At 41.5% G+C, this 25,007-nt stretch overlaps 1 protein-coding gene across 1 annotated transcript; it reads right to left on the reverse strand.

Annotated features, from left to right (window-relative positions):
• Positions 1-173: 173 nt before the first annotated feature.
• On the reverse strand, positions 174-24,834 carry ahnak (AHNAK nucleoprotein). The gene is made up of 4 exons (XM_060062303.1): positions 23,206-24,834; positions 21,231-21,384; positions 20,876-21,126; positions 174-20,769 (listed from the first exon to the last, which is right to left on the reverse strand). The coding sequence occupies exons 2-4, from the start codon at positions 21,382-21,384 to the stop codon at positions 1,078-1,080; spliced, it is 20,097 nt and encodes a 6,698-aa protein (XP_059918286.1). The 5' UTR covers positions 23,206-24,834; the 3' UTR covers positions 174-1,077.
• Between the last annotated feature and the right edge of the window lie 173 nt (positions 24,835-25,007).

Below are 25,007 nucleotides of genomic sequence, written 5' to 3' on the forward strand. Positions count from 1 at the left end.
TGTAAAAGTTGAATTATAAAAATTACAAATTTCATATTAACACAACAATAATTCATATTAACACAATATTAACATAATATGATGTAAGATGCATTTTTTGTTCGTCATTCAATGTGGAACTATTTAAGTAAGGTAAGGGAAATATTGGGGAATAAACAGTAAAGAACACATAATCAGATACTCAACTGTTTATTTGATTTATTTTGCACAATGCACAAAGCAACAAAGAACACAGCAAGACCCAGAGGATAGAAATAATCTTAAACAAATAACAGATACCATGTTACTTTTCCAACACAATCACAGATATTGATGGCATCTTTGGTTGAGCCAACAGGATTGTACACACTGTAAAATAAGGATAGTGGGAGGATAGAACTGAGAAAATAATGGCAGAATTTTTTTTTAATCCACATTAAAGGAAGCTAATGCAAAGCTTTGCTAAATACAACACAATATATTGGGATTCCCCAGAAAAAACAAGTGACAATTATTAACAGCAGTTAGAATAGATGGTTTCCAAAAATATTATCGCAATGAAGGTCATTATAACACTCTAAAGAAATGTTTATGAAGTTCCAGCTCTAAATTGAGTTAATAGACTTCTGCGTTGCTTACATTGTTTCAAAATTCCAAAGCAAAGGGCGATTTTTTATACACAGAAACAAGTGAATTTATTTTTTGTCTTTTTGTCAGGATGATTAAACATAATTTCAATAGATATTGCTATTCTTACTATATCTATTTTTCATGCAGACAGATAGATACAAATATAACATACTTTCTTTAACAACAATTTATCAAAGCAAATGGAAATTAACTATTGGTGATAATTTGGTACAATGGTAGATGATCAATAAATTTGACTATGTACAAAAGAAGTCATACAATTTTACAATACAATTCCATCTTATTTACAATTTAATGGGACTTTAAACAATCTCACGTGTGGTGAATACAATTTGGAAATTGTCTGTGGATTAACCAAAGTATATATTTTTTCTTTTACATTTAAATTCTGAACACTCTGAAAATAATGAATTAGATTGTACATGAGTGTTTATTTCATCTTATAATTCATTTCTTCGGTGACACAGATAGCTCAAGTTTTGGAAAGCGGAAACCTCTAGAACCACTATCACTACTTGAGGATGACGACAATCTCGATTTCTTGGATGGGAGAGAAACACCCCCACTCCCCTCAACTCTTGCTTCACTATCTTCTCCAAGGGACACCTCATATGATCCCTTTGACTTTGCACCAAAACCCCCAAAGGTACCAAACTTTAACTTTCCTTTCTTTCCTTTGACTTTGGCTCCCCCTAGATCTAAAGAAATGTCACCACCCTCCGATTCTAAGTGAGCTGATGGTGAACTGAGAGCAAGCCCAGTCTCATCACTCAAAGAAGGCTGGTGCTTTGATTGCTTTAATAGATCCAGTGAGGCAGATTTTCCTTTACCTGACAGATGAAGCCCTGAGCCACCACCTACCTTTAACTTTCCACTCTCACTTATATCAAAATCCGGCCCCACATTTAAATCAATTCCACTGCCACCCTTTTCTTTGGATTTGCCAAATAATTTTGGCATCTTACCCTTCACTTTTCCTTGACTAAGTTCTGGACTTGGGACTTCAATATTCTGTGCACCACCATGAAAACTAACAGAGGGAGACTGTATTTTAATGTCTCCACCAACTGCTGTTCCTGAATCCATATCTACTCCAACTTCCGTGCGACCTTCTACATGGGGCAGAGCAATGCCAAACTTTGGAGCTTTGATTTTGGGAAATGTTACTGTACCTTCTGGGTACGGAAGGCCGCTTGATGTTTTCCCCTCTGAGGTGTTCGTAATATTTGTATCTTTTGGTTTAGCATCTAGGCTGCCAGATGGCAAATCTATGTCTGAGGATCTCAAACCACTTGACGAAGAGATATCCCCTTTCACTTTGGGCGATTTAATGTCAAATTCAACATCAGGGAAATGCAGTTTACCAAATAGATGCTTCTTGGCCTTCTCTCCTTTGACATTAAGGCCAGGTGTGTCTACGTCCAGCACTACCGTTGGAGTGCCCATGTCAGTTTCAGATGGTTTTGCCTTGGCCTTCATTTTAGGAAGTTTAAATTTTCCTTTCTTTCCCTTAACATTTAGGTCTATATCAGGGGCATTGGTATGTGCTCCAGCACTTGGAAGGCTCATATCTGCCTTTGGACTTTTGCCACCCATATTTAATTTTGGGGTCTTAAGTTTTGCTTCAGGTCCTTGGGCTTCTGTGGCCTTTATTCCAAATTTGGGACCTTTGAACCTGGGAAATGTCACACTTGTTTTTGCAGCCTCCAAAGATGCACCCTTAACATTAATTGTAGGTGTTCTGATGTTGAGATCAGAACCCTCACCATTTCCAAAAGCACCCAATTCTCCCTTCACCTTTGGACGTTTCAGGTTGATATCAATTTCGGTTTCAATTGGGTCGGTATTGAATTCTGGAGATTTTACTTTGGGCCCTTTGATAGCAAAGTCCGTACCTTCAACTTCAAATTGACCACCTTTTATGGAAACATCTGTATCTCCCTTTAGCGTGGGTCCTTTCAAACTGAAATCAGACATTGAAATGTTGGGGCCTGAGATGGAGGGCATGTTGAATTTTGACCCTTTTGTTTTGCCACCATGACCTTCAATTTCCATTTTTGGTCCTTTGATATCCACTGCAGTTCCTTTTATGTCAATGTCTCCCTGAGGAAGATCAATGTCGACTGCTTGTCCCTCAAACTTTGTACCTTTGGAGCCAAATGAGGGCATTTTCATATGTGGCATTTTAAATCCGCCTCCTGTACCTTTAATATCAAGATCTGGACCTTCCATTTGGACTTTTGGTGTCTTCAAGTCCTGGTCAAACTTTGGAACTGATACATCAACATCACCTTTAAGGTTCGGTCCTTTCAAGTTGAAGTCTATATCGGGCATCGACACGTGAGGTCCTGAGATAGAGGGCATTTTTAACTTCGGCCCTTTAATTTTGCCATCAGGGCCGCAAATGTCAATTTCGAGTCCTTTAATATCAACATTAGGTGCTTCAATATGAATGTCTGTTTTGGGAAGATCAAAATCAACACCTGGAGACCCAATCTTTGGACCTTTGATGTCAAATGATGGCATTTTAATTGTTGGCATTTTAAATCCGCCTTCAGAACGTTCAATATGGACATCTGGACCTTCAATTTCCACTTTTGGTGCTTTGATGTCACCTTGAATCGTTGGAATTGAAACATCTACATCACCCTTCATACTAGGTCCTTTCAGATTGAAGTCCATATTGGGCATGGAAAGCTTTGGTCCGGAAATGGAGGGCATTTTGAACTTCGGTCCTTTAATTTTACCATCAGGGCCCTCAACATCGATTTCTGGGCCTTCGATATCAACATTTGGTGCTTGAATGTCAATATCTGCTGTGGGAAGACCAAAGTCTACACCAGACCCCTCAATCTTTGGACCTTTGAAGCCAAAAGATGGCATTTTAATCTTTGGCATTTTAAATCCACCTTCGGGACCTTCAATATCAACATCTGGACTTTCAATTTCCACTTTTGGTGCTTTGATGTCCCCTTGAATCGTTGGAATTGACACATCTAAATCACCCTTTATACTTGGTCCTTTCAGATTGATGCCTAAATCAGGCATGGAAAGCTTTGGTCCGGAGATGGAAGGCATTTTGAACTTCGGTCCTTTAATTTTGCCATCAGGGCCCTCAACATCCATTTCAGGTACTTTGATATCAACATTAGGTGCTTCAATGTCAATGTCTGCTTTTGGAAGATCAAAGTCTACATCTGGCCCCTCAATCTTTGAACCTTTGAAGCCAAATGACGGCATTTTGAACTTTGGCATTTTAAATCCAGCATCAGGCCCTACACTGTCAACATGTGGACCTTCAATTTCCACTTTTGGGATTTTGATGTCTCCTTCAAAATTTGGTAAGGACACATTTGCATCACCCTTCAGTTTAGATCCTTTCAGCTGAAGGTCTACATCAGGCATGGACATTTTAGGCCCAGTGATGGATGGCATTTTGAATTTTGGACTTTTGATGTTACCCTCTGGAAGGTCCACATCAAAATCTGGACCTTTTACATCAATTTTCGGTGATCCCATATCGATGTTCACTTTTGGCAGATTGACATCAACTTCTGGAACTTCCACTTTTGGACTTTTCATTCCAAATGATGGCATTTTGAATTTGGGCATTTTAAATCCACCTCCTGCACCTTTAATATCAATCTCTGGTGCATCAATATCCACTTTTGGCGATTTCAGTTCTCCTTCAATCTTCGGAACTGACATATCTACATCTCCCTTGAGCTTTGGTCCTTTCAAATTGAAGTCTACATCAGGCATCGAAATATGAGGTCCTGAGAGGGAGGGCATTTTGAATTTGGTTCCTTTTACTTTGCCACCAGGGCCTTCAACGTCAATTTCTGGTCCTTTGATGTCCACTTCAGGTGCATTGATGTCAATGTCTGCCTTGGGAAGATCAATGTCAACATCTGGTCCCTCAAACTTTGGACTTTTGAAGGCAAATGATGGCATTTTCATATGTGGCATTTTAAATCCGCTTCCGGCCCCTTTAATATCAATATCTGGGGAATCGATATCCACTTTGGGCATTTTAAGGTCTGCTGTAATCTTTGGACCTGATATATCTACATCCCCCTTGAGCTTTGGTCCTTTCAAATTGAAGTCAACATCTGGCATCGAAATATGAGGTCCTGAGATGGAAGGCATTTTGAATTTGGGTCCTTTTATTTTGCCACCAGGGCCTTCAACATCGATTTCTGGTCCTTTGATATCAACTTCAGGTGCTTTGATGTCAATGTCTGCCTTGGGAAGATCAAAGTCAACATCTGCTCCCTCCATTTTTTGACCTTTAAAGCCAAATGATGGCATTTTCATTTTTGGCATTTTAAATCCACCTTCGTATTCCTCAATATCAACGTCTGGGTTGTCAATTTCAACTTTTGGTGTTTTGATGTCTCCTTTGATCTTTGGACCTGACATATCTACATCCCCCTTGAGCATTGATCCTTTCAAGTTGAAGTCTAGATCAGGCATCGAAATGTTAGGTCCTGAGAGAGAGGGCATTTTGAATTTGGATCCTTTAATTTTGGCATCTGGGCCTTCAACATCGATTTCTGGTCCTTTGCTATCAACTTTGGGTGCCTTGATGTCAATTTCTGCCTTGGGAAGTTCAATGTCAACATCTGGTCCATCAATTTTTGGACCTTTAAAGCCAAATGATGGCATTTTCATGTGTGGCATTTTAAATCCACTTCCTGCACCTTTAATGTCAATATCTGGGCCTTCAATTTCCACTTTTGGTGTTTTGATGTCTCCAGTGAGCTTTGGACTGGACATATCTATATCACCCTTTAGCTTAGGTCCTTTCAAATTGAAGTCTAGATCAGGCATCGAAATTTTAGGTCCAGAGAGAGAGGGCATTTTGAATTTTGATCCTTTAATGTTGGCATCTGGGCCTTCAACATCGATTTCTGGTCCTTTGATATCAATTTTTGGTGCCTCTATGTCAATGTCTGCCTTGGGAAGATTGATGTCAAGATCCGGTCCCTCAAACTTTGGACCTTTGAAGCCAAATGATGGCATTTTCATATGTGGCATTTTAAATCCACCTCCTGCACCTTTAACATCAATATCTGGGCAATCGATTTCCACCTTTGGCGATTTAAGGTCTCCTTCAATCATTGGACCTGATATATCTACATCCCCCTTGAGCTTTGGTCCTTTCAAATTGAAGTCAACATCAGGCATCGAAATATGAGGTCCTGAGATGGAGGGCATTTTGAATTTAGGTCCTTTTATTTTGCCCCCAGGGCCTTCAATGTCAATATCTGGTCCTTTCACATCAACTTTGGGTGCCTTGATGTCAATGTCTGCCTTGGGAAGTTCAAAGTCAGCTTCCGGTCCCTCAATTTTTGGACCTTTGAAACCAAATGATGGCATTTTAATCTTTGGCATTTTAAATCCACCTTCAGGCCCCTCAATATCAACATCGGGGCCTTCAATTTCCAGTTTTGGTGCTTTGATGTTCCCTTCAATCTTTGGAACTGACATATCCACATCACCCTTAGACTTGGGTCCTCTCAAATTGAAATCTACGTCAGGCATCGAAATTTTAGGTCCGGAGAGAGAGGGCATTTTGAACTTGGATCCTTTAATTTTGGCATCTGGGCCTTCAACATCAATTTCAGGTCCTTTGATATCAACATTGGGTGCCTTGATTTCCAAGTCTGCCTTGGGAAGGTCAATGTCAACATCCGGTCCCTCAAACTTTGGGCTTTTGAAGCCAAATGATGGCATTTTCATGTGTGGCATTTTAAATCCGCCTCCGGCACCTTTAACATCAATGTCTGGGCCTCCAATATCCAATTTTGGTGTTTTGATGTCTCCTTTGATCTTTGGACCAGACAAATCTACATCACCCTTGAGATTAGGTCCTTTCAAATTGAAGTCGAGATCAGGCATAGATATGTTAGGTCCGGAAAGAGAGGGCATTTTGAATTTTGATCCTTTAATTTTAGCATCTGGGCCTTCAACATCGATTTCTGGTCCTTTGATATCAACTTTCGGTGCCTTGAGGTCAATGTCTGCCTTGGGAAGATCAATATCAATATCCGGTCCCTCAAACTTTGGACTTTTGAAGCCAAATGATGGCATTTTCATGTGTGGCATTTTAAATCCGCCTCCTGCACCTTTAACATCACTGTCTGGGCCTTCAATGTCCAATTTTGGTGTTTTGATGTCTCCTTTGATCTTTGGACCGGACACATCTACATCACCCTTGAGATTAGATCCTTTCAAATTGAAGTCTAGATCAGGCATAGATATGTTAGGTCCGGAAAGAGTGGGCATTTTGAATTTTGATCCTTTAATTTTAGCATCTGGGCCTTCAACATCGATTTCCGGTCCTTTGATATCAACTTTGGGTGCCTTGAGGTCAATGTCTGCCTTGGGAAGATCAATATCAACATCCGGTCCCTCAAACTTTGGACTTTTGAAGCCAAATGATGGCATTTTCATGTGTGGCATTTTAAATCCGCCTCCTGCACCTTTAACATCAATGTCTGGGCCTTCAATGTCCAATTTTGGTGTTTTGATGTCTCCTTTGATCTTTGGACCAGAAACATCGACATCACCCTTGAGATTAGGTCCTTTCAAATTGAAGTCGAGATCAGGCATAGATATGTTAGGTCCGGAAAGAGAGGGCATTTTGAATTTTGATCCTTTAATTTTAGCATCTGGGCCTTCAACATCGATTTCTGGTCCTTTGATATCAACTTTCGGAGCCTTGAGGTCAATGTCTGCCTTGGGAAGATCAATATCAATATCCGGTCCCTCAAACTTTGGACTTTTAAAGCCAAATGATGGCATTTTCATGTGTGGCATTTTAAATCCGCCTCCTGCACCTTTATTATCAGTATCAAGTCCTTCAATTTCCCCTTTTGGTGTTTTAATGTCCGTTTCAATCTTTTGAACTGAAATATCGACATCTCCCTTGAGCTTTGGTCCTTTGAAATTGAAGTCAACATCAGGCATTGAAATATGAGGTCCTGAAAGGGAGGGCATTTTGAATTTGGGTCCTTTTATTTTGCCACCAGGGCCATCAACATCAATTCCTGGTCCTTTGATATCAACTTCAGGTGCTTTGATGTCAATGTCTGCCTTGGGAAGATCAATGTCAACATCAGGTCCATCAAACTTTGGACTTTTGAAGCCAAATGATGGCATTTTCATGTGTGGCATTTTAAATCCGCCTCCCGCACCTTTAACATCAATATCTGGGCCTTCAATTTCTACTTTTGGCGCTTTGATGTCTCCTTCAATCTTTGGCACTGACATGTCTATCTCACCCTTAAGCTTTGGTCCTTTCAAATTGAAGTCTATATCAGGCATTGAAAGTTTTGGCCCTGAGATGGAGGGCATTTTGAATTTCGGCCCTTTAATCTTGCCATCTGGGCCTTCAAAGTCAATTTCTTGTCCTTTGATATCAAGATTAGGAGTCTGAATGTCAACATCTGTTTTTGGAAGATCAAAGTCTACCTCTGGTCCCTCAATCTTTGGACTTTTGATGCCAAATGATGGCATTTTGATCTTTGGCATTTTGAATCCACCTTCAGGCCCGTCAATATCAACATCTGGGCCTTCAATTTCCAGTTTTGGTGCTTTGATGTTCCCTTCAATATTTGGAACTGACATATCCACATCACCCTTAAACTTGGGTCCTCTCAAATTGAAATCTACATCAGGCATTGAAAGTTTTGGTCCTGTGATTGAGGGCATTTTGAATTTGGGTCCTTTTATTTTGGCATCGGGGCCTTCAACGTCAATTTCTGGTCCTTTAATTTCCACTTCAGGTGCATTGATGTCAATGCCGGCCTTGGGAAGATCAATGTCAACATCTGGTCCCTCAAACTTTGAACTTTTGAAGCCAAATGATGGCATTTTCATGTGTGGCATTTTAAATCCGCTTCCTGCACCTTTAACCTCGATATCTGGGCCTTCGATTTCCCCTTTTGGTATTTTGAGGTCTCCTTTGAACTTTGGACCAGCCATATCTACATCACCCTTGAGCTTAGGCCCTTTCAAATTGAAGTCTAGATCAGGCATCGAAACGTTAGGCCCGGAGAGAGAGGGCAATTTGAATTTGGATCCTTTAATTTTGGCATCTGGGCCTTCAACATCAATTTCTGGTACTTTGATAGCAACTTCAGGTGCTTTGATGTCGATGTCCGCATTGGGAAGTTCAATGTCAACATCCGGTCCCTCAAACTTCGGACCTTTGAAGCCAAATGATGGCATTTTCATATGTGGCATTTTAAATCCACCACCTGCACCTTTAATATCGATATCTGGCGCCTCAATTTCAACTTTTGGTGATTTCAGGTTTCCTTCAATCTTTGGACCTGACATATCTGCATCCCCCTTGAGCTTTGGTCCTTTCAAATTGAAGTCTACATCAGGCATTGAAATATTAGGTCCCGAGATGGAGGGCATTTTGAATTTGGGTCCTCTTATTTTGCCCCCAGGGCCTTCAACGTCAATTTCTGGTCCCTTGATATCAACTTCAGGTGCTTTGATATCAATGTCCGCACTGGGAAGATCAATGTCAGCATCCGGTCCCTCAAACTTTGGTCCTTTGAAGCCAAATGACGGCATTTTAATTTTGGGCATTTTAAATCCGCCTTCAGGGCCCTCAATATCAACGTCTGGGCCTTCAATTTCAACTCCTGGTGTTTTGATGTCTCCTTCAATCTTTGGAACTGACATGTCAACATCACCCTTAAACTTGGGCCCTCTCAAATTGAAGTCAATATCAGGCATTGAAAGTTTTGGTCCTGAGATGGAGGGCATCTTGAATTTGGGTCCTTTTATTTTGCCACCAGGGCCTTCAACGTCAATTTCTGGTCCTTTCATATCAACTTCAGGTGCTTTGATGTCAATGTCTGTGTTGGGAAGATCAATGTCAACATCCGGTCCGTCAAACTTTGGACTTTTGAAGCCAAAGGAGGGCATTTTCATGTGTGGCATTTTAAATCCGCTTCCTGCCCCTTTGATATCAATATCTGGTGCTTCAATTTCCACTTTTGGCGATTTCAGGTTTCCTTCAATCTTTGGACCTGAAACATCTACATCGCCCTTGAGCTTTGGTCCCCTCAAATTGAAGTCAACATCAGGCATCGATATATGAGGTCCTGACATTGAAGGCATTTTGAATTTGGGTCCTTTTATTTTGCCACCAGGGCCCTCAACGTCAATTTCTGGTCCTTTGATGTCAATTTCAGGCGCTTTAATGTCAATGTCTGCTTTGGGAAGATCAATGGCAACATCCGGTCCCTCAAACTTCGGACCTTTGAAGCCAAATGACGGCATTTTAATTTTGGGCATTTTAAATCCGCCTTCGGGGCCCTCAATATCGGTGTCTGGCCCTTCAATTTCCACTTTTGGTGTTTTGATGTCTCCTTCAATCTTTGGAACTGACATGTCCACATCACCCTTCAACTTGGGTCCTCTCAAATTGAAGTCTATATCAGGCATTGTCATTTTTGGTCCTGAGAGAGAGGGCATTTTGAATTTACTCCCTTTAATACTGCCATCCAGGCCTTCAAAGTCGATTTCTGTTCCTTTGATATCAACTTCAGGTGCTTTTATGTCAATGTCTGCTTTGGGAAGATCAATGCCAACATCCGGTCCCTCAAACTTCGGACCTTTGAAGCCAAATGACGGCATTTTAATTTTGGGCATTTTAAATCCGCCTTCGGGGCCCTCAATAGCGAAGTCTGGGCCTTCAATTTCTACTTTTGGTGTTTTGATGTCTGCTTCAGCCTTTGGAACCGACATGTCCACATCACCTCTGAACTTCGGTCCTTTCAAATTGAAGTCTATATCAGGCATTGATATTTTGGGTCCTGAGAGAGAGGGCATTTTGAATTTACTCCCTTTAATTTGGCCATCTGGGCCTTCAAAGTCGATTTCCGGTCCTTCGATATCCACATTTGGTGCTTCAATGTCAATGTCTGCTTTGGGAATATCAAAGTTCACGTCTGGACCCTCGAGCTTTAGACTTTTGATGCCAAATGATGGCATTTTGATCTTTGGCATTTTAAATCCACCTTCAGGCCCTTCAATATCAACATCAAGACCTTCAATGTCAACTTTCGGTGTTTGGAAGTCCGCTTCAATCTTTGGACCTGACAAAACGACATCACCCTTTAGCTTCGGTCCTTTCAAATTGAAGTCTACATCAGGCATCGAGATGTTAGGTCCGGAGATAGAGGGCATTTTGAACTTTGGTCCTCTTATTTTGGCATCTGGGCCTTCAACCTCGATTTCTGGTCCTTTGATGTCAACTTTGGGTACTTTGATGTCAATGTCTTCCTTTGGAAGGTCAATGTCCAAATCTGGTCCATCCATCTTGGTTCCTTTGAAGCCAAATTTTGGCATTTTAAACTTTGGAAGTTTAAAGCCAGAATCTGGAGTCTTAACATCCACATCCACAGAGCCTGAGTCAAAATGTGGTGACTTGATGTCCGATTCAACATCTGGAAGGGATGCATCAAAGTCAGCCTTTGTCTTAGGTCCTTTAATGTTCATATCCACATCAGGAAGTGTTATTCTTGGGCCTGATATTGTTGGCATCTTGAATTTGGATCCTTTTACTTTAGGACTAGTTGCATCCATGTTTACTTCAGGACCCTCTAAACTTCCTTTTGAGCCCTTGATTTTTACATCTCCATGCGCTAATTTAACATCTAATTCAGGAGCTTTGACTTTTGTTCCCTTGAATCCAAATTTAGGCATTTTAAATTTGTGCTTTTTAGAAACATCAGGACTATCAATTGACATATCAGGACCCTCAATTACAGGATTTGGCAATGTCATGGCTCCCTCAATACCGCCCTTCAACTTTGACCCTTTCATACCAAAGTCAACATCAGGCAACGATACTTTAGGTCCAGATAATTTCGGAGACTTCAGCTTTGGCCCTTTAAGGTCTACCCCTGGAGATCCTATGTTGATGCTAGCTCCTTTAATCTCTCCTTTGGGAATATTGATTTCTCCTTCGATCTTTGGACTCGATATATCGACATCACCCTTGAACTTAGGTCCTTTCAAATTGAAGTCTAGGTCAGGCATCGAAATGTTAGGTCCAGAGAGAGAGGGCATTTTGAATTTAGATCCTTTGATTTTGGCATCTGGGCCTTCAACATCGATTTCTGGTCCTTCGATATCAACTTTGGGCGTCTTAATGTTAATGTCTGCCTTGGGAAGGTCAATGTCAACTTCCGGTCCTTCAATCTTTGGACCTTTGAATCCAAAGGATGGCATTTTAATTTTGGGCATTTTAAATCCCCCTTCCGGACCATCAAAATCAACTTCTGGGCTTTCAATTTCCACTTTTGGTGTTTTCATGTCTCCTTTGACTTTTGGACCTATCATATCTACATCGCCTTTTAGCTTAGGTCCTTTCAAATTGAAATCTAGATCAGGCATTGAAATGTTAGGTCCGGAGAGAGAGGGCATTTTGAATTTGGATCCTTTAATTTTGGCATCTGGGCCTTCAACATCGATTTCTGGTCCTTTGATGTCAACTTTCGGTGCCTTTATGTCAAAGTCTGCTTTGGGAAGGTCAATGTCAACATCCGGTCCCTCAAACTTTGGACTTTTGAAGCCAAATGATGGCATTTTCATGTGTGGCATTTTAAATCCGCCTCCTGCACCTTTAATATCAATGTCTGGTGAATCAATATCCATCTTTGGCAATTTCAGGTCTCCTTCAATCTTTGGAACTGACATATCTATATCCCCCTTTAGCTTGGGTCCTTTCAAATTTAAGTCAACATCAGGCATCGAAATTGTAGGTCCGGAGAGAGAGGGCATTTTGAATTTGGATCCTTTAATTTTGGTATCTGGTCCTTCAACGTCGAATTCTGATACCTTGATATCAGCTTTGGGTGCCTTGATGTCAATTTCTGCCTTGGGAAGGTCAATGTCAACATCCGGTCCCTCAATAATTGGACCTTTATAGCCAAATGATGGCATTTTAATTTTGGGCATTTTAAATCCGCCTTCGGGGCCCTCAATATCAACACCTGGGCCTTCGATTTCCACTTTTGGTGATTTAATGTCTCCTTTGATCTTTGTACCTGACATATCTACATCACCCTTTATCTTCGGCCCTTTCAAATTGAAGTCTAGATCAGGCATCGAAATATTAGGTCCGGAGAGAGAGGGCATTTTGAATTTGGATCCTTTTATTTTGGCGTCTGGGCCTTCAACGTCAATTTCTGGTCCTTTGATATCAGCTTTGGGTGCCTTGATGTCAATGTCTGCTTTGGGGAGGTCAATGTCAACATCCGGTGCCTCAAACTTTGGACTTTTGATGCCAAATGATGGCATTTTCATGTGTGGCATTTTAAATCCGCCTCCTGCAACTTTAATATCAATGTCTGGTGAATCAATGTCCACTCTGGGTGATTTCAGGTTTCCTTCAGTCTTTGGACCTGACATATCTACATCCCCCTTGAGCTTTGGTCCTTTCAAATTGAAGTCTACATCAGGCATCGAAATATTAGGTCCCGAGATGGAGGGCATTTTGAATTTGGGTCCTTTTATCTTGCCCCCAGGGCCTTCAACGTCAATTTCTTGTCCTTTGATATCAATTTCAGGTTCTTCGATATCAATGTCCACGTGGGGAAGATCAATGTTAACATCCGGACCCTCAAACTTCGAACCTTTAATGCCAAATGATGGCATTTTTATTTTGGGCATTTTAAATCCACCTTCAGGCCCCTCAATATCAACCTCTGGGCCTTCAAATTCAACTTTTGGTGTTTTTATGTCACCTTTGATCTTTGGAACTGACATATCTACATCACCCTTGAGCTTTGGTCCTTTCAAATTGAAGTCTAGATCAGGCATAGAAATGTTAGGTCCGGAGAGAGAGGGCATTTTGAATTTGGATCCTTTAATTCTGGCATCTGGGCCTTCAACATCGATTTCTGGTCCTTTGATATCAACTTTGGGTGCCTTGATGTCAATTTCTGCCTTGGGAAGCTCAATGTCAACATCCGGTCCCCCAATCTTTGGACCTTTAAAGCCAAATGATGGCATTTTAATTTTGGGCATTTTAAATCCACCTTCGGAGCCCTCAATATCAACGTCTGGTCCTTCGATTTCCACTTTTGGTGTTTTGATGTCTCCTTTGATCTTTGGACCTGACATATCAACATCACCCTTGAGCTTTGTTCCTTTCAGATTGAAGTCTAGATCAGGCATTGAAATATTAGGTCCAGAGAGGGAGGGCATTTTGAATTTGGACCCTTTGATTTTGCCATCTGGGCCTGCAACATCGATTTCTGGTCCTTTGATATCAACTTTGGGTGCCTTGATGTCAATTTCTGCCTTGGGAAGGTCAATGTCAACATCCGGTCCCTCAATCTTTGGACCTTTAAAGCCAAATGATGGCATTTTAATTTTTGGCATTTTGAATCCACCTTCGGTGCCCTCAATATCAACGTCTGCGCCTTCAATTTCCACTTTTGGTGTTTTGATGTCTCCTTTGATCTTCGGGCCTGACATATCAACATCACCCTTGAGCTTTGGTCCTTTCAGATTGAAATCTAGATCAGGCATTGAAATGTTAGGTCCGGAGAGGGAGGGCATTTTGAATTTGGACCCTTTAATTTTGCCCTCTGGGCCTGCAACATCGATTTCTGGTCTTTTGATATCAACCTTTGGTGCCTTGATGTCAATTTCTGCCTTGGGAAGGTCAATATCAACATCCGGTCCCTCAATCTTTGGACCTTTAAAGCCAAATGATGGCATTTTCATTTTTGGCATTTTAAATCCACCTTCGGAGCCCTCAATATCAACGTCTGGGCCTTCAATTTCCACTTTTGGTGTTTTGATGTCTCCTTCGATAGTTGGACCTGACATATCAACATCACCCTTGAGCTTTGGTCCTTTCAGATTGAAGTCTAGATCAGGCATTGAAATGTTGGGTCCGGAGAGGGAGGGCATTTTGAATTTGGACCCTTTAATTTTGCCCTCTGGGCCTGCAACATCGATTTCTGGTCCTTTGATATCAACTTTGAGTGCCTTGATGTCAATTTCTGCCTTGGGAAGGTCAATGTCAACATCCGGTCCCTCAATCTTTGGACCTTTAAAGCCAAATGATGGCATTTTAATTTTTGGCATTTTGAATCCACCTTCGGTGCCCTCAATATCAACGTCTGCGCCTTCAATTTCCACTTTTGGTGTTTTGATGTCTCCTTTGATCTTCGGGCCTGACATATCAACATCACCCTTGAGCTTTGGTCCTTTCAGATTGAAATCTAGATCAGGCATTGAAATGTTAGGTCCGGAGAGGGAGGGCATTTTGAATTTGGACCCTTTAATTTTGCCCTCTGGGCCTGCAACATCGATTTCTGGTCTTTTGATATCAACCTTTGGTGCCTTGATGTCAATTTCTGCCTTGGGAAGGTCAATATCAACATCCGGTCCCTCAATCTTTGGACCTTTAAAGCCAAATGATGGCATTTTCATTTTTGGCATTTTAAATCCACCTTCGGAGCCCTCAATATCAACGTCTGGGCCTTCAATTTCCACTTTTGGTGTTTTGATGTCTCCTTCGATTGTTGGACCTGACATATCAACATCACCCTTGAGCTTTGGTCCTTTCAGATTGAAGTCTAGATCAGGCATTGAAATGTTGGGTCCGGAGAGGGAGGGCATTTTGAATTTGGACCCTTTAATTTTGCCCTCTGGGCCTGCAACATCGATTTCTGGTCCTTTGATATCAACTTTGAGTGCCTTGATGTCAATTTCTGCCTTGGGAAGGTCAATGTCAACATCCGGTCCCTCAATCTTAGGACCTTTAAAGCCAAATGATGGCATTTTAATTTTTGGCATTTTGAATCCACCTTCGGTGCCCTCATTATCAACGTCTGGGCCTTCAATTTCCACTTTTGGTGTTTTGATGTCTCCTTTGATCTTTGGGCCTGACATATCAACATCACCCTTGAGTTTTGGTCCTTTCAGATTGAAATCTAGATCAGGCATTGAAATGTTAGGTCCGGAGAGGGAGGGCATTTTGAATTTGGACCCTTTAATTTTGCCCTCTGGGCCTGCAACATCGATTTCTGGTCCTTTGATATCAACCTTTGGTGCCTTGATGTCAATTTCTGCCTTGGGAAGGTCAATATCAACATCAGGTCCCTCAATCTTTGGACCTTTAAAGCCAAATGATGGCATTTTCATTTTTGGCATTTTAAATCCACCTTCAGAGCCCTCAATATCAACGTCTGGGCCTTCAATTTCCACTTTTGGTGTTTTGATGTCTCCTTCGATCGTTTGACCTGACATGTCAACATCACCCTTGAGCTTTGGTCCTTTCAGATTGAAGTCTAGATCAGGCATTGAAATGTTGGGTCCGGAGAGGGAGGGCATTTTGAATTTGGACCCTTTAATTTTGCCCTCTGGGCCTGCAACATCGATTTCTGGTCCTTTGATATCAACTTTGGGTGCCTTGATGTCAATTTCTGCCTTGGGAAGGTCAATGTCAACATCCGGTCCCTCAATCTTTGGACCTTTAAAGCCAAATGATGGCATTTTAATTTTTGGCATTTTGAATCCCCCTTCGGTGCCCTCAATATCAACGTCTGGGCCTTCAATTTCCACTTTTGGTGTTTTGATGTCTCCTTTGATCTTCGCGCCTGACATATCAACATCACCCTTGAGCTTTGGTCCTTTCAGATTGAAATCTAGATCAGGCATTGAAATGTTAGGTCCGGAGAGGGAGGGCATTTTGAATTTGGACCCTTTAATTTTGCCCTCTGGGCCTGCAACATCGATTTCTGGTCCTTTGATATCAACCTTTGGTGCCCTGATGTCAATTTCTGCCTTGGGAAGGTCAATATCAACATCCGGTCCCTCAATCTTTGGACCTTTAAAGCCAAATGATGGCATTTTCATTTTTGGCATTTTAAATCCACCTTTGGAGCCCTCAATATCAACGTCTGGGCCTTCAATTTCCACTTTTGGTGTTTTCATGTCTCCTTCGATCGTTGGACCTGACATATCAACATCACCCTTGAGCTTTGGTCCTTTCAGATTGAAGTCTAGATCAGGCATTGAAATGTTGGGTCCAGAGAGGGAGGGCATGTTGAATTTGGACCCTTTAATTTTGCCCTCTGGGCCTGCAACATCGATTTCTGGTCCTTTGATATCAACTTTTGGTGCCTTGATGTCAATTTCTGCCTTGGGAAGGTCAATGTCAACATCCGGTCCCTCAATCATTGGACCTTTAAATCCAAATGATGGCATTTTCATTTTTGGCATTTTGAATCCACCTTCAGAGCCCTCAATATCAACGTCTGGGCCTTCAATTTCCACTTTTGGTGTTTTGATGTCTCCTTTGATCTTTGGGCCTGACATATCAACATCACCCTTGAGCTTTGGTCCTTTCAGATTGAAATCTAGATCAGGCATTGAAATGTTAGGTCCGGAGAGGGAGGGCATTTTGAATTTGGACCCTTTAATTTTGCCCTCTGGGCCTGCAACATCGATTTCTGGTCCTTTGATATCAACCTTTGGTGCCTTGATGTCAATTTCTGCCTTGGGAAGGTCAATATCAACATCCGGTCCCTCAATCTTTGGACCTTTAAAGCCAAATGATGGCATTTTCATTTTTGGCATTTTAAATCCACCTTCGGAGCCCTCAATATCAACGTCTGGGCCTTCAATTTCCACTTTCGGTGTTTTGATGTCTCCTTCGATCGTTGGACCTGACATATCATCATCACCCTTGAGCTTTGGTCCTTTCAGATTGAAGGCTAGATCAGGCATTGAAATGTTGGGTCCGGAGAGGGAGGGCATTTTGAATTTGGACCCTTTAATTTTGCCCTCTGGGCCTGCAACATCAATTTCTGGTCCTTTGATATCAACTTTTGGTGCCTTGATGTCAATTTCTGCCTTGGGAAGGTCAATATCAACATCCGGTCCCTCAATCTTTGGACCTTTAAAGCCAAATGATGGCATTTTCATTTTTGGCATTTTAAATCCACCTTCGGAGCCCTCAATATCAACGTCTGGGCCTTCAATTTCCACTTTTGGGGTTTTGATGTCTCCTTTGATCGTTGGACCTGACATATCTACGTCCCCCTTGAGCTTTGATCCTTTCAAATTTAAGTCTAGATCAGGCATCGAAATGTTAGGTCCGGAGAGGGATGGCATTTTGAATTTGGATCCTTTAATTTTGGCATCTGAGCCTTCAACATCAATGTCTGGTCCTTTGATATCAACTTTGGGTGATTTGATGTCAATTTCTGCCTTTGGAAGGTCAATGTCAACATCCGGTCCCTCAATCTTTGGACCTTTAAAGCCAAATGATGGCATTTTCATTTTTGGCATTTTAAATCCACCTTCGGAGCCCTCAATATCAACGCCTGGGTCTTCAATTTCCGCTTTTGGTGTTTTGATGTCTGCTTTGATCTTTGGACCTGACATATCTACATCCCCCTTGAGCTTTGATCCTTTCAAATTTAAGTCTAGATCAGGCATCGAAATGTTAGGTCCTGAGAGGGAGGGCATTTTGAATTTGGATCCTTTAATTTTGGCATCTGGGCCTTCAATATCGAATTCTGGTCCTTTCATATCCACTTTGGGAGCCTTGATTTCAATTTCTGCCTTTGGAAGGTTAATGTCACCATCCAGTCCCTCAATCTTTGGACCCTTAAAGCCAAATGATGGCATTTTCATTTTCGGTATTTTAAATCCACCTTCAGAGCCATCAATATTAACGTCTGTGCCTTCAATTTCCACTTTTGGTGTTTTGATGTCTGTTTTGATCTTTGGACCTGACATATCTACATCCCCCTTGAGCTTTGATCCTTTCAAATTGAAGTCTAGATCAGGCATTGAAATTTTAGGTCCGGAGAGGGATGGCATTTTGAATTTTGATCCTTTAATGTTGGCATCTGAGCCTTCAACATTGATTCTTGGTCCTTCGATATCAACTTTAGGTGCCTTCATGTCAATGTCTGCCTTCGGAAGGTCAATGTCAACTTTTGGTCCCTCAATCGTTGCACCTTTGTAGCCAAATGATGGCATTTTAATTTTGGGCATTTGAAATTCGTCTCCTGGCCCTTTGATATCAACATCTGGTTCTTCAAATTTCACTTTCGGTGGTTTGATGTTTGCATCTGTCTTTGTGACCGACACTTCTGCACCGCCCTCGGTTGTAGGTCCTGTCAAGTTGAAGTCCACATTTGGCGTGGAAAGTTTGTGTCCCATGATGGAAGGCATGTTGAATTTGGACCCTTTCATTTTGCCATCTCTGCTTTCAATATACATTTCTGGTGCTTTGATATCAACGTTAGGTCCTTGAATGTCAATGTCCGACTTTGAAACATTAATGTCTACATCTCTTCCTTTCAATTCTGGTGCTTCGTAGCCAAAGGATGGCATTTTCACCTTTGGCATTTTGAATCCACTTTCTGATCCTTCAATTTCAACATCAGCTTTTGTTGTTTTTATGTCTCTGTCAATCGTTGGAACTGCCACATCTAAATCACCCTTGATCATGGATCCTTTCAAGTTTACATCTACATTCGGCCCAGAAATCTGAGGACCTGAGATGGAAGGCATGTTGAATTTTGGCTTCTCATATTTGCCATCAAGGCCAACCTCTTTTTCTGGTCCTTTGATGTCAACTTTAAGTGGTTTCTTCTGACCGTGAATATTTGGTAATGACACATTCATATCTGTGAGCTCTGGTCTTTTCAGGTTAACGTCTGCCATTACAATATCAGCGTCTCGTCCTTTGAGAGTGCTTTCAGTGTTTTTTATCACAATATTAGCTTCAGGAAGATTCGTATTGACACTTTGACCTTGCACTTTTGCATCCTTGAATCCAAATGATCCTATGGACGTTTTTTGATTAATTTCAGACTCAACCCCTCCATTATCTATTGTTATGGCCTTTCCGTCACCCAATGAGGTTGGCTCTGAAGAATCAATTTTCCGTTCAAGATTTGTACCTTTCAGAGCGATATCTACAATTTCTGTTGAGACATGTTTCCCTTTGATATTTAGCTTTTCAGCAGCACCTTTCACATTAAATCCTGATGCCAAGCTCATTTCTCTTAATTCAGTGTCAATATCTGTGGATGTTGCATCAGATCTCTCACTGGACAGGCCAATTTTGCCCGAACCCACTGTCCTCTTTTGACCAATTGTAATGTCAGAGACATGAGATTTTCCTTTTCCAAAACTCATGTCCACATCTCCCACTTGTCCCTTGCCTACTGATGTAGAGGAAAAGCGTGTCATTTTTCCTGGCAAAGACACACCAATAGATCCTCCTTTTACATCTGAGCTGACAAAGTCTCCCCCTTCTAAACCCCCTTCAAATCTCTCACTTGAAAGGCCAATTTGGCCTGAACCCACTGTCCTCTTTTGACCAATTGTAATGTCAGAGACATGAGATTTCCCTTTTCCAAAACTCATGTCCACATCCCCCCCTTCTACCTTGCCATCTGATGAGGAGGAGAAGCGTGTTATTTTTCCTGGCAAAGACACACCAATAGATCCTTCTTTAACATCTGAGCTGACAATTTCTCCTCCTTCCAAACCCCCTATTTTAACATGCTTAATGCCTGTGTGCCCACTTCCATCTCCGTGGTCACCAAGCTCCCTTGACATACTCATACCACCCTGGCCGTTACCTCCTGACATTCCAAACTGTAGCCCCTTTAGCCTCATTCCTAAGCTTCCATCTCCCTCCATCTCCCTGGAAGTTGTTGTGGTTCTCAATCCTCCAGTACTCCAGTGTGTCTCTGTTGAACTAACTTGTGGCTTGGTTAATGATACATTTCCTAGCTCAAAAGCTCCCTCTTCTGCTCCATCTTTACCTGATGGACTCCCCTGTGAAATGATACTATATGATGATCCATCACCAGATTCATATCTTAGCCCTTTGACCTCGGGGCTTGAAAGTTCAGATTGCTCGCTGATGCCTCCAGGCATATCCACAGTGTAGGTGGTGATGCGGCGTGTGATGGTGGTGATGGTGCTGCCATCACTGCTTGTGCTGCTATGCCGCTCGGTGCGTACGTCCACTCCCTCTGCAAGGTCTTCTGATTTCAGCCTGGGTTTGATCTTCTTTGAGTATATTCTTTTGTAGTCCTCATCGTCCCCACTCTGTTGGTAGAAGCCATTGAAACACCTGTCAGTCTGGTCAATTCTCTCATTGTCGACAATTGCGTAAACGATAGAAACATCCAACATAAAAAAGGACCAAACTAACCAGGACGATGTCCGGACTGGAACCTCCAAAGCGGCTCTTCCCTTCCCATGACAGCGTTCCCATCGGCGAGCGGCATGGCGTGCTCAGGGGCGTGCTTAGGGGCGTGGTCAGGGGGGAGCGCCCAGGGGACTTGTCCCCTCTGTTTTGTAGTTTCAGTCCAACTTTGTGGCGGTTCAATGTCTTCAGTATGTCAGCCGTGGCTTCGGAGCTCATATTGTCAAAGTAAATGGTAGCCCCCACAATCTGGTCACCTTAACCAATCAGGGACACGACAGAAACGTGTTAGAACAATGCATACAAAAATACTTGAAATTGTATACTAATAATCTTATGCATGTTTCGCATATTACTGTACCTTCATGTACTCTCCCGGACCGCCCTGCGGGTGACTCATCTTTCACCTCTTTGACAAATATTTCTCCTTCCGTTTGCTCGATTGTGAGGCCAGTTTTGTCCGTACCCTCCCAGTCTGGAAAGAGCACCTCCCTAGTCCCGTCCTCCTCAGCCATCTGCAAAAGAAGACAGAAAAGAAAGAAAGAAAGAAAGAAAGAAAGAAAGAAAGAAAGAAAGAAAGAAAGAAAGAAAGAAAGAAAGAAAGAAAGAATTGTCTATTGATGGATTTAATGATTGTATTAAATAAAGCTGCGAGCAGCAATGTGGGGGCCAAGCAGAATAGGACTCCATAAACTAATTTTGGTGGACAGACATAATTGGTTAGGTGGCTAAATGATGACCTTCTAAGTAATTTCACTTACAATGAAAGGTATTGGCAAATGGTTATCATAATGAAAATACATTTAAGTTGCTTTCTAAGGGCTGGAATAGACTTGCTGCTAACAATGTCCCCATAGATGTCAAATGTCACCAAATCTGTTATTTGGGCATCATCAGGATAGGGTCATAAGACTATGAGCCAAGTTTGGTTTGGATACATGGAAGCCTTGCAGAGATATGAGCTCACTTCCTGTTTGACGTCCCCCTGAAGTCAAAGGTCATCAAATTGTTTGGGTGTCCCCGGAGCTGCTGAGAACAGGCTTACCTACTGTTAAGCGGCTTTGCCGTCAAGTTTGATTGTGGCCTGTGGATATGTACTATTGATTTTGACAACTTTCAACATGGCAGCCCAATTCTGATGTTTTCATGCGAAATAATATATTAGCTATAAAGAGGTCTAACAGTATCACCAGACTTTGAAAATAAGATGAAATATACTCATGTGAAGAGAGAGGAGTTAAAACACAACTTCATTAATTACAGCGCCCCCTAGAGGTCGAAAGTCCCTAAATTCATTGAGCGTCCCAATGATGATGTCATGGGTCTATTTACCAAGTTTGGTTATGATATGTCAAAGGGCTGCTGAGACTCATGTGAAGAGAGAGGAGTTAAAATATATTTTCATTAATTACGGTGCCCCCTATAGGTCAAAGGTCAAAGGTTACCAAATTATTTGGGTGTCCCCATGATGATGCCATGGGTGTATTTACCAAGTTTGGTTATGATATGTTAAAGGGCTGCTTAGAATAGGCTTACTTCCTTTGTCGAATTTGAGTGGCTTTCGCAGATGTTTCCGTGATAAATAATTTACTAGCTATATGGGGAGGTCTGATAGTATCACCAGAAATTGAAAATTTGGTTGAAATATACTCATGTGAAGAGCGAGGAGTTAAAACACATCTTCATAAATTACAGCGCCCCCTAGAGGTGATGATGATGATGTAATGGGTCTACGTACCAAGTTTGGTTATGATATGTCAAAGGGCTGCTGAGAAATTGGCTTACTTGCTATTTGGCGGCTTCGCGTCGAATTTGATTGGCTGTCGCTGCCAAACGTTTTGAATTTGAAAACTCTATTCAATAAGTTTTGTCAGGCATGGTCTGAAGATCATATTCTGTGATAGGTGATGTATTTTGAAGGTTTTTGATAAAAATGAAGATGGTGGAAAATCCATCATGGCGCAAAATTACAACATAGGGTGTGCGTTGAACTCGGCATGGCCAAAGGTGAATATTGGATAATTGGGTCAAAAATTATAAACATGAATGCATGACCAGCTTTGACCTGTTGGTGGCGCTAGAGTGCATGAGCTAGTGACCACAAATTGGCTGTGAGGGATCATGGAAGTGTACTGAATCAGTGTGCCATATTTCAAAACTTTTGTCCATCGTTTTTCTATGGGCTGCCATAGACTCCCATGACAGAATAATAATAGGAAACAACAACAACAACAACAACAACAATGGTTGTCTCGCAGCTTCGCTGCTTGACCCCCAATTATACACAATCAAAGTACATATATATCAAGAAACAATCATAAGACCTTAGCACATACCCTGTGTTTTGACTCTTCTCTTTTTGTGGCCTGGTGTGATGGAAATGCTTTTGTTGTTCTGTAACAGGAGAAAATATAAAGATTAAGCAATTATGCCCAGAAAGTATCACAGAATGTGACTTTGTGACATACAGCAAAACACTTCTTCAAACAAAATAGTGGATGTTCTCCCTTTCAACCCTCAGGCATTATTAGGAGTTTGCTTCGGTTAAGAACTTGAGACCTTATTCTGTTGTACTTTCCTAGAATAAACACTAGATGGCAGTAATTGAACAAGCAAGACAAGTCCACAAGGATTACATTACAATGGCTAACAAAGTGCCACCTCTCTATCTTTGCTGACTGTGTTTATACATTATGAACTAAGACCACACCCTGGCCTGGTGGAAAGAAGTCAAATCTGGTGCGTACAGCTCTCGAATGTCATGGGAGGGGGATGCAAGTATGAAAGATGCCTCCTTTACGAGAACATGTATAAATGGACATACACACAGACTACTACCCAACAGCAATTACATACACAAATACCAGAAGTCTTTGTATGTTGACATCCGCCAAAGAGTTGCCAAAGAGCACTAGCAATTTAGATCATATTTTATTTGACGTGGCTTCATGTTATTACTAATGTTGATCATGTTGATCAAGAAAAACATTTGTCAAAGTAGCATATATCGTAACATTGTGCAGTTTATGAACTGTCTTGTAATTAGTGAGCAACTGAGGTAACATTGATGGCTTGCTTAAAGGGTTGAATCCTTCAGGGACAATCAATTTGCAATGACACAACCTTCATGAAGTCATGGCCTCTATCAGCTTTGGGCTTATAAGGACAATTACCAGACATCAACCGTCTCAGCCTTCTTTAAGAGTGTGTTTATCCCTTTAACGCAACGACATCAATAGCAACAACAAAAATAAAATAAAAGTTATTTGTTTACATTTGTCCCTGCTTCTGGAAAAATGCTGACTAGCCTACCCAAACTACACTTTGGAACAGGCAACCCATTGTTTCATTAATACCTCTTCACAGACCAGCCCTGCAATGACACAAGGCTGTCTGAGCCAGGACTCTGTAGCCACAAGTGGCTTCCACACTTCATGCTTTAGTGACATTAAAGTGTCTGTTCTTATGTGTAGGAATACACTATGTCCTGGACTAACATTTGTCCAAAAAGATCAATCAGAATCATAGTGAAATGATTATGCCTTGGATGAACTGTAACTATTCAACTAACTGATTTAGTATGATTTTGCACATTGTCATGTGGGCCATAATCAACCAATATGATACCAGACACAACGAGACAACATGATATCAGACACAGTGTCAATGATTGGGTTTTTATTGGGTTTACTTGGCAACTTGAGAACAACTCAGTGATTCTCTCTTCTGACAACAGAGACAATAGGAGCCATCTATACATATATTACTAAGAGTGGGTGATAAGTGAGTTTATGCCCGGAAGAAGTGACACTTTGTCTTTTTTTCCTTGATAATAAACATGGTTGTTTTTGTATATGTATGATTTGATTTAATTATAGTGCTAGTCTACAATTTGAAGCACTAGATTGTATCAGGAATGTCAAAGACCATTTCTCTCAAACCACAATGTGGAACATGGACTATCCCTCCTGCTACAACTCGGCTCAACTAAGAAATTTATCAAGCTATGCTGTGACATATCTGTCTCACAAATAAGGCATAATATTAAGACATGTTCTGTAATGGCATGCCTATTTATGAAATAGCTTACAAATTACGCATTACAAATTCCCCCTTGGGCAGCCTTGTGTTATGGATG

Source organism: Gadus macrocephalus, chromosome 10 (genome assembly GCF_031168955.1).
Source record: "Gadus macrocephalus chromosome 10, ASM3116895v1".
Classification (NCBI taxonomy): domain Eukaryota; kingdom Metazoa; phylum Chordata; class Actinopteri; order Gadiformes; family Gadidae; genus Gadus; species Gadus macrocephalus.

Coding starts and splice junctions, on each gene's coding strand:
- ahnak (XM_060062303.1), bottom strand. CDS start 21,384: ATGGCTGAGGAGGACGGGACTAGGGAGGTGCTCTTTCCAGACTGGGAG. Junction 21,127..21,230: donor GTCCGGGAGAGTACATGAAG/GTACAGTAATAT, acceptor TGATTGGTTAAG/GTGACCAGATTGTGGGGGCT. Junction 20,770..20,875: donor CCAGTCCGGACATCGTCCTG/GTTAGTTTGGTC, acceptor TTCTACCAACAG/AGTGGGGACGATGAGGACTA.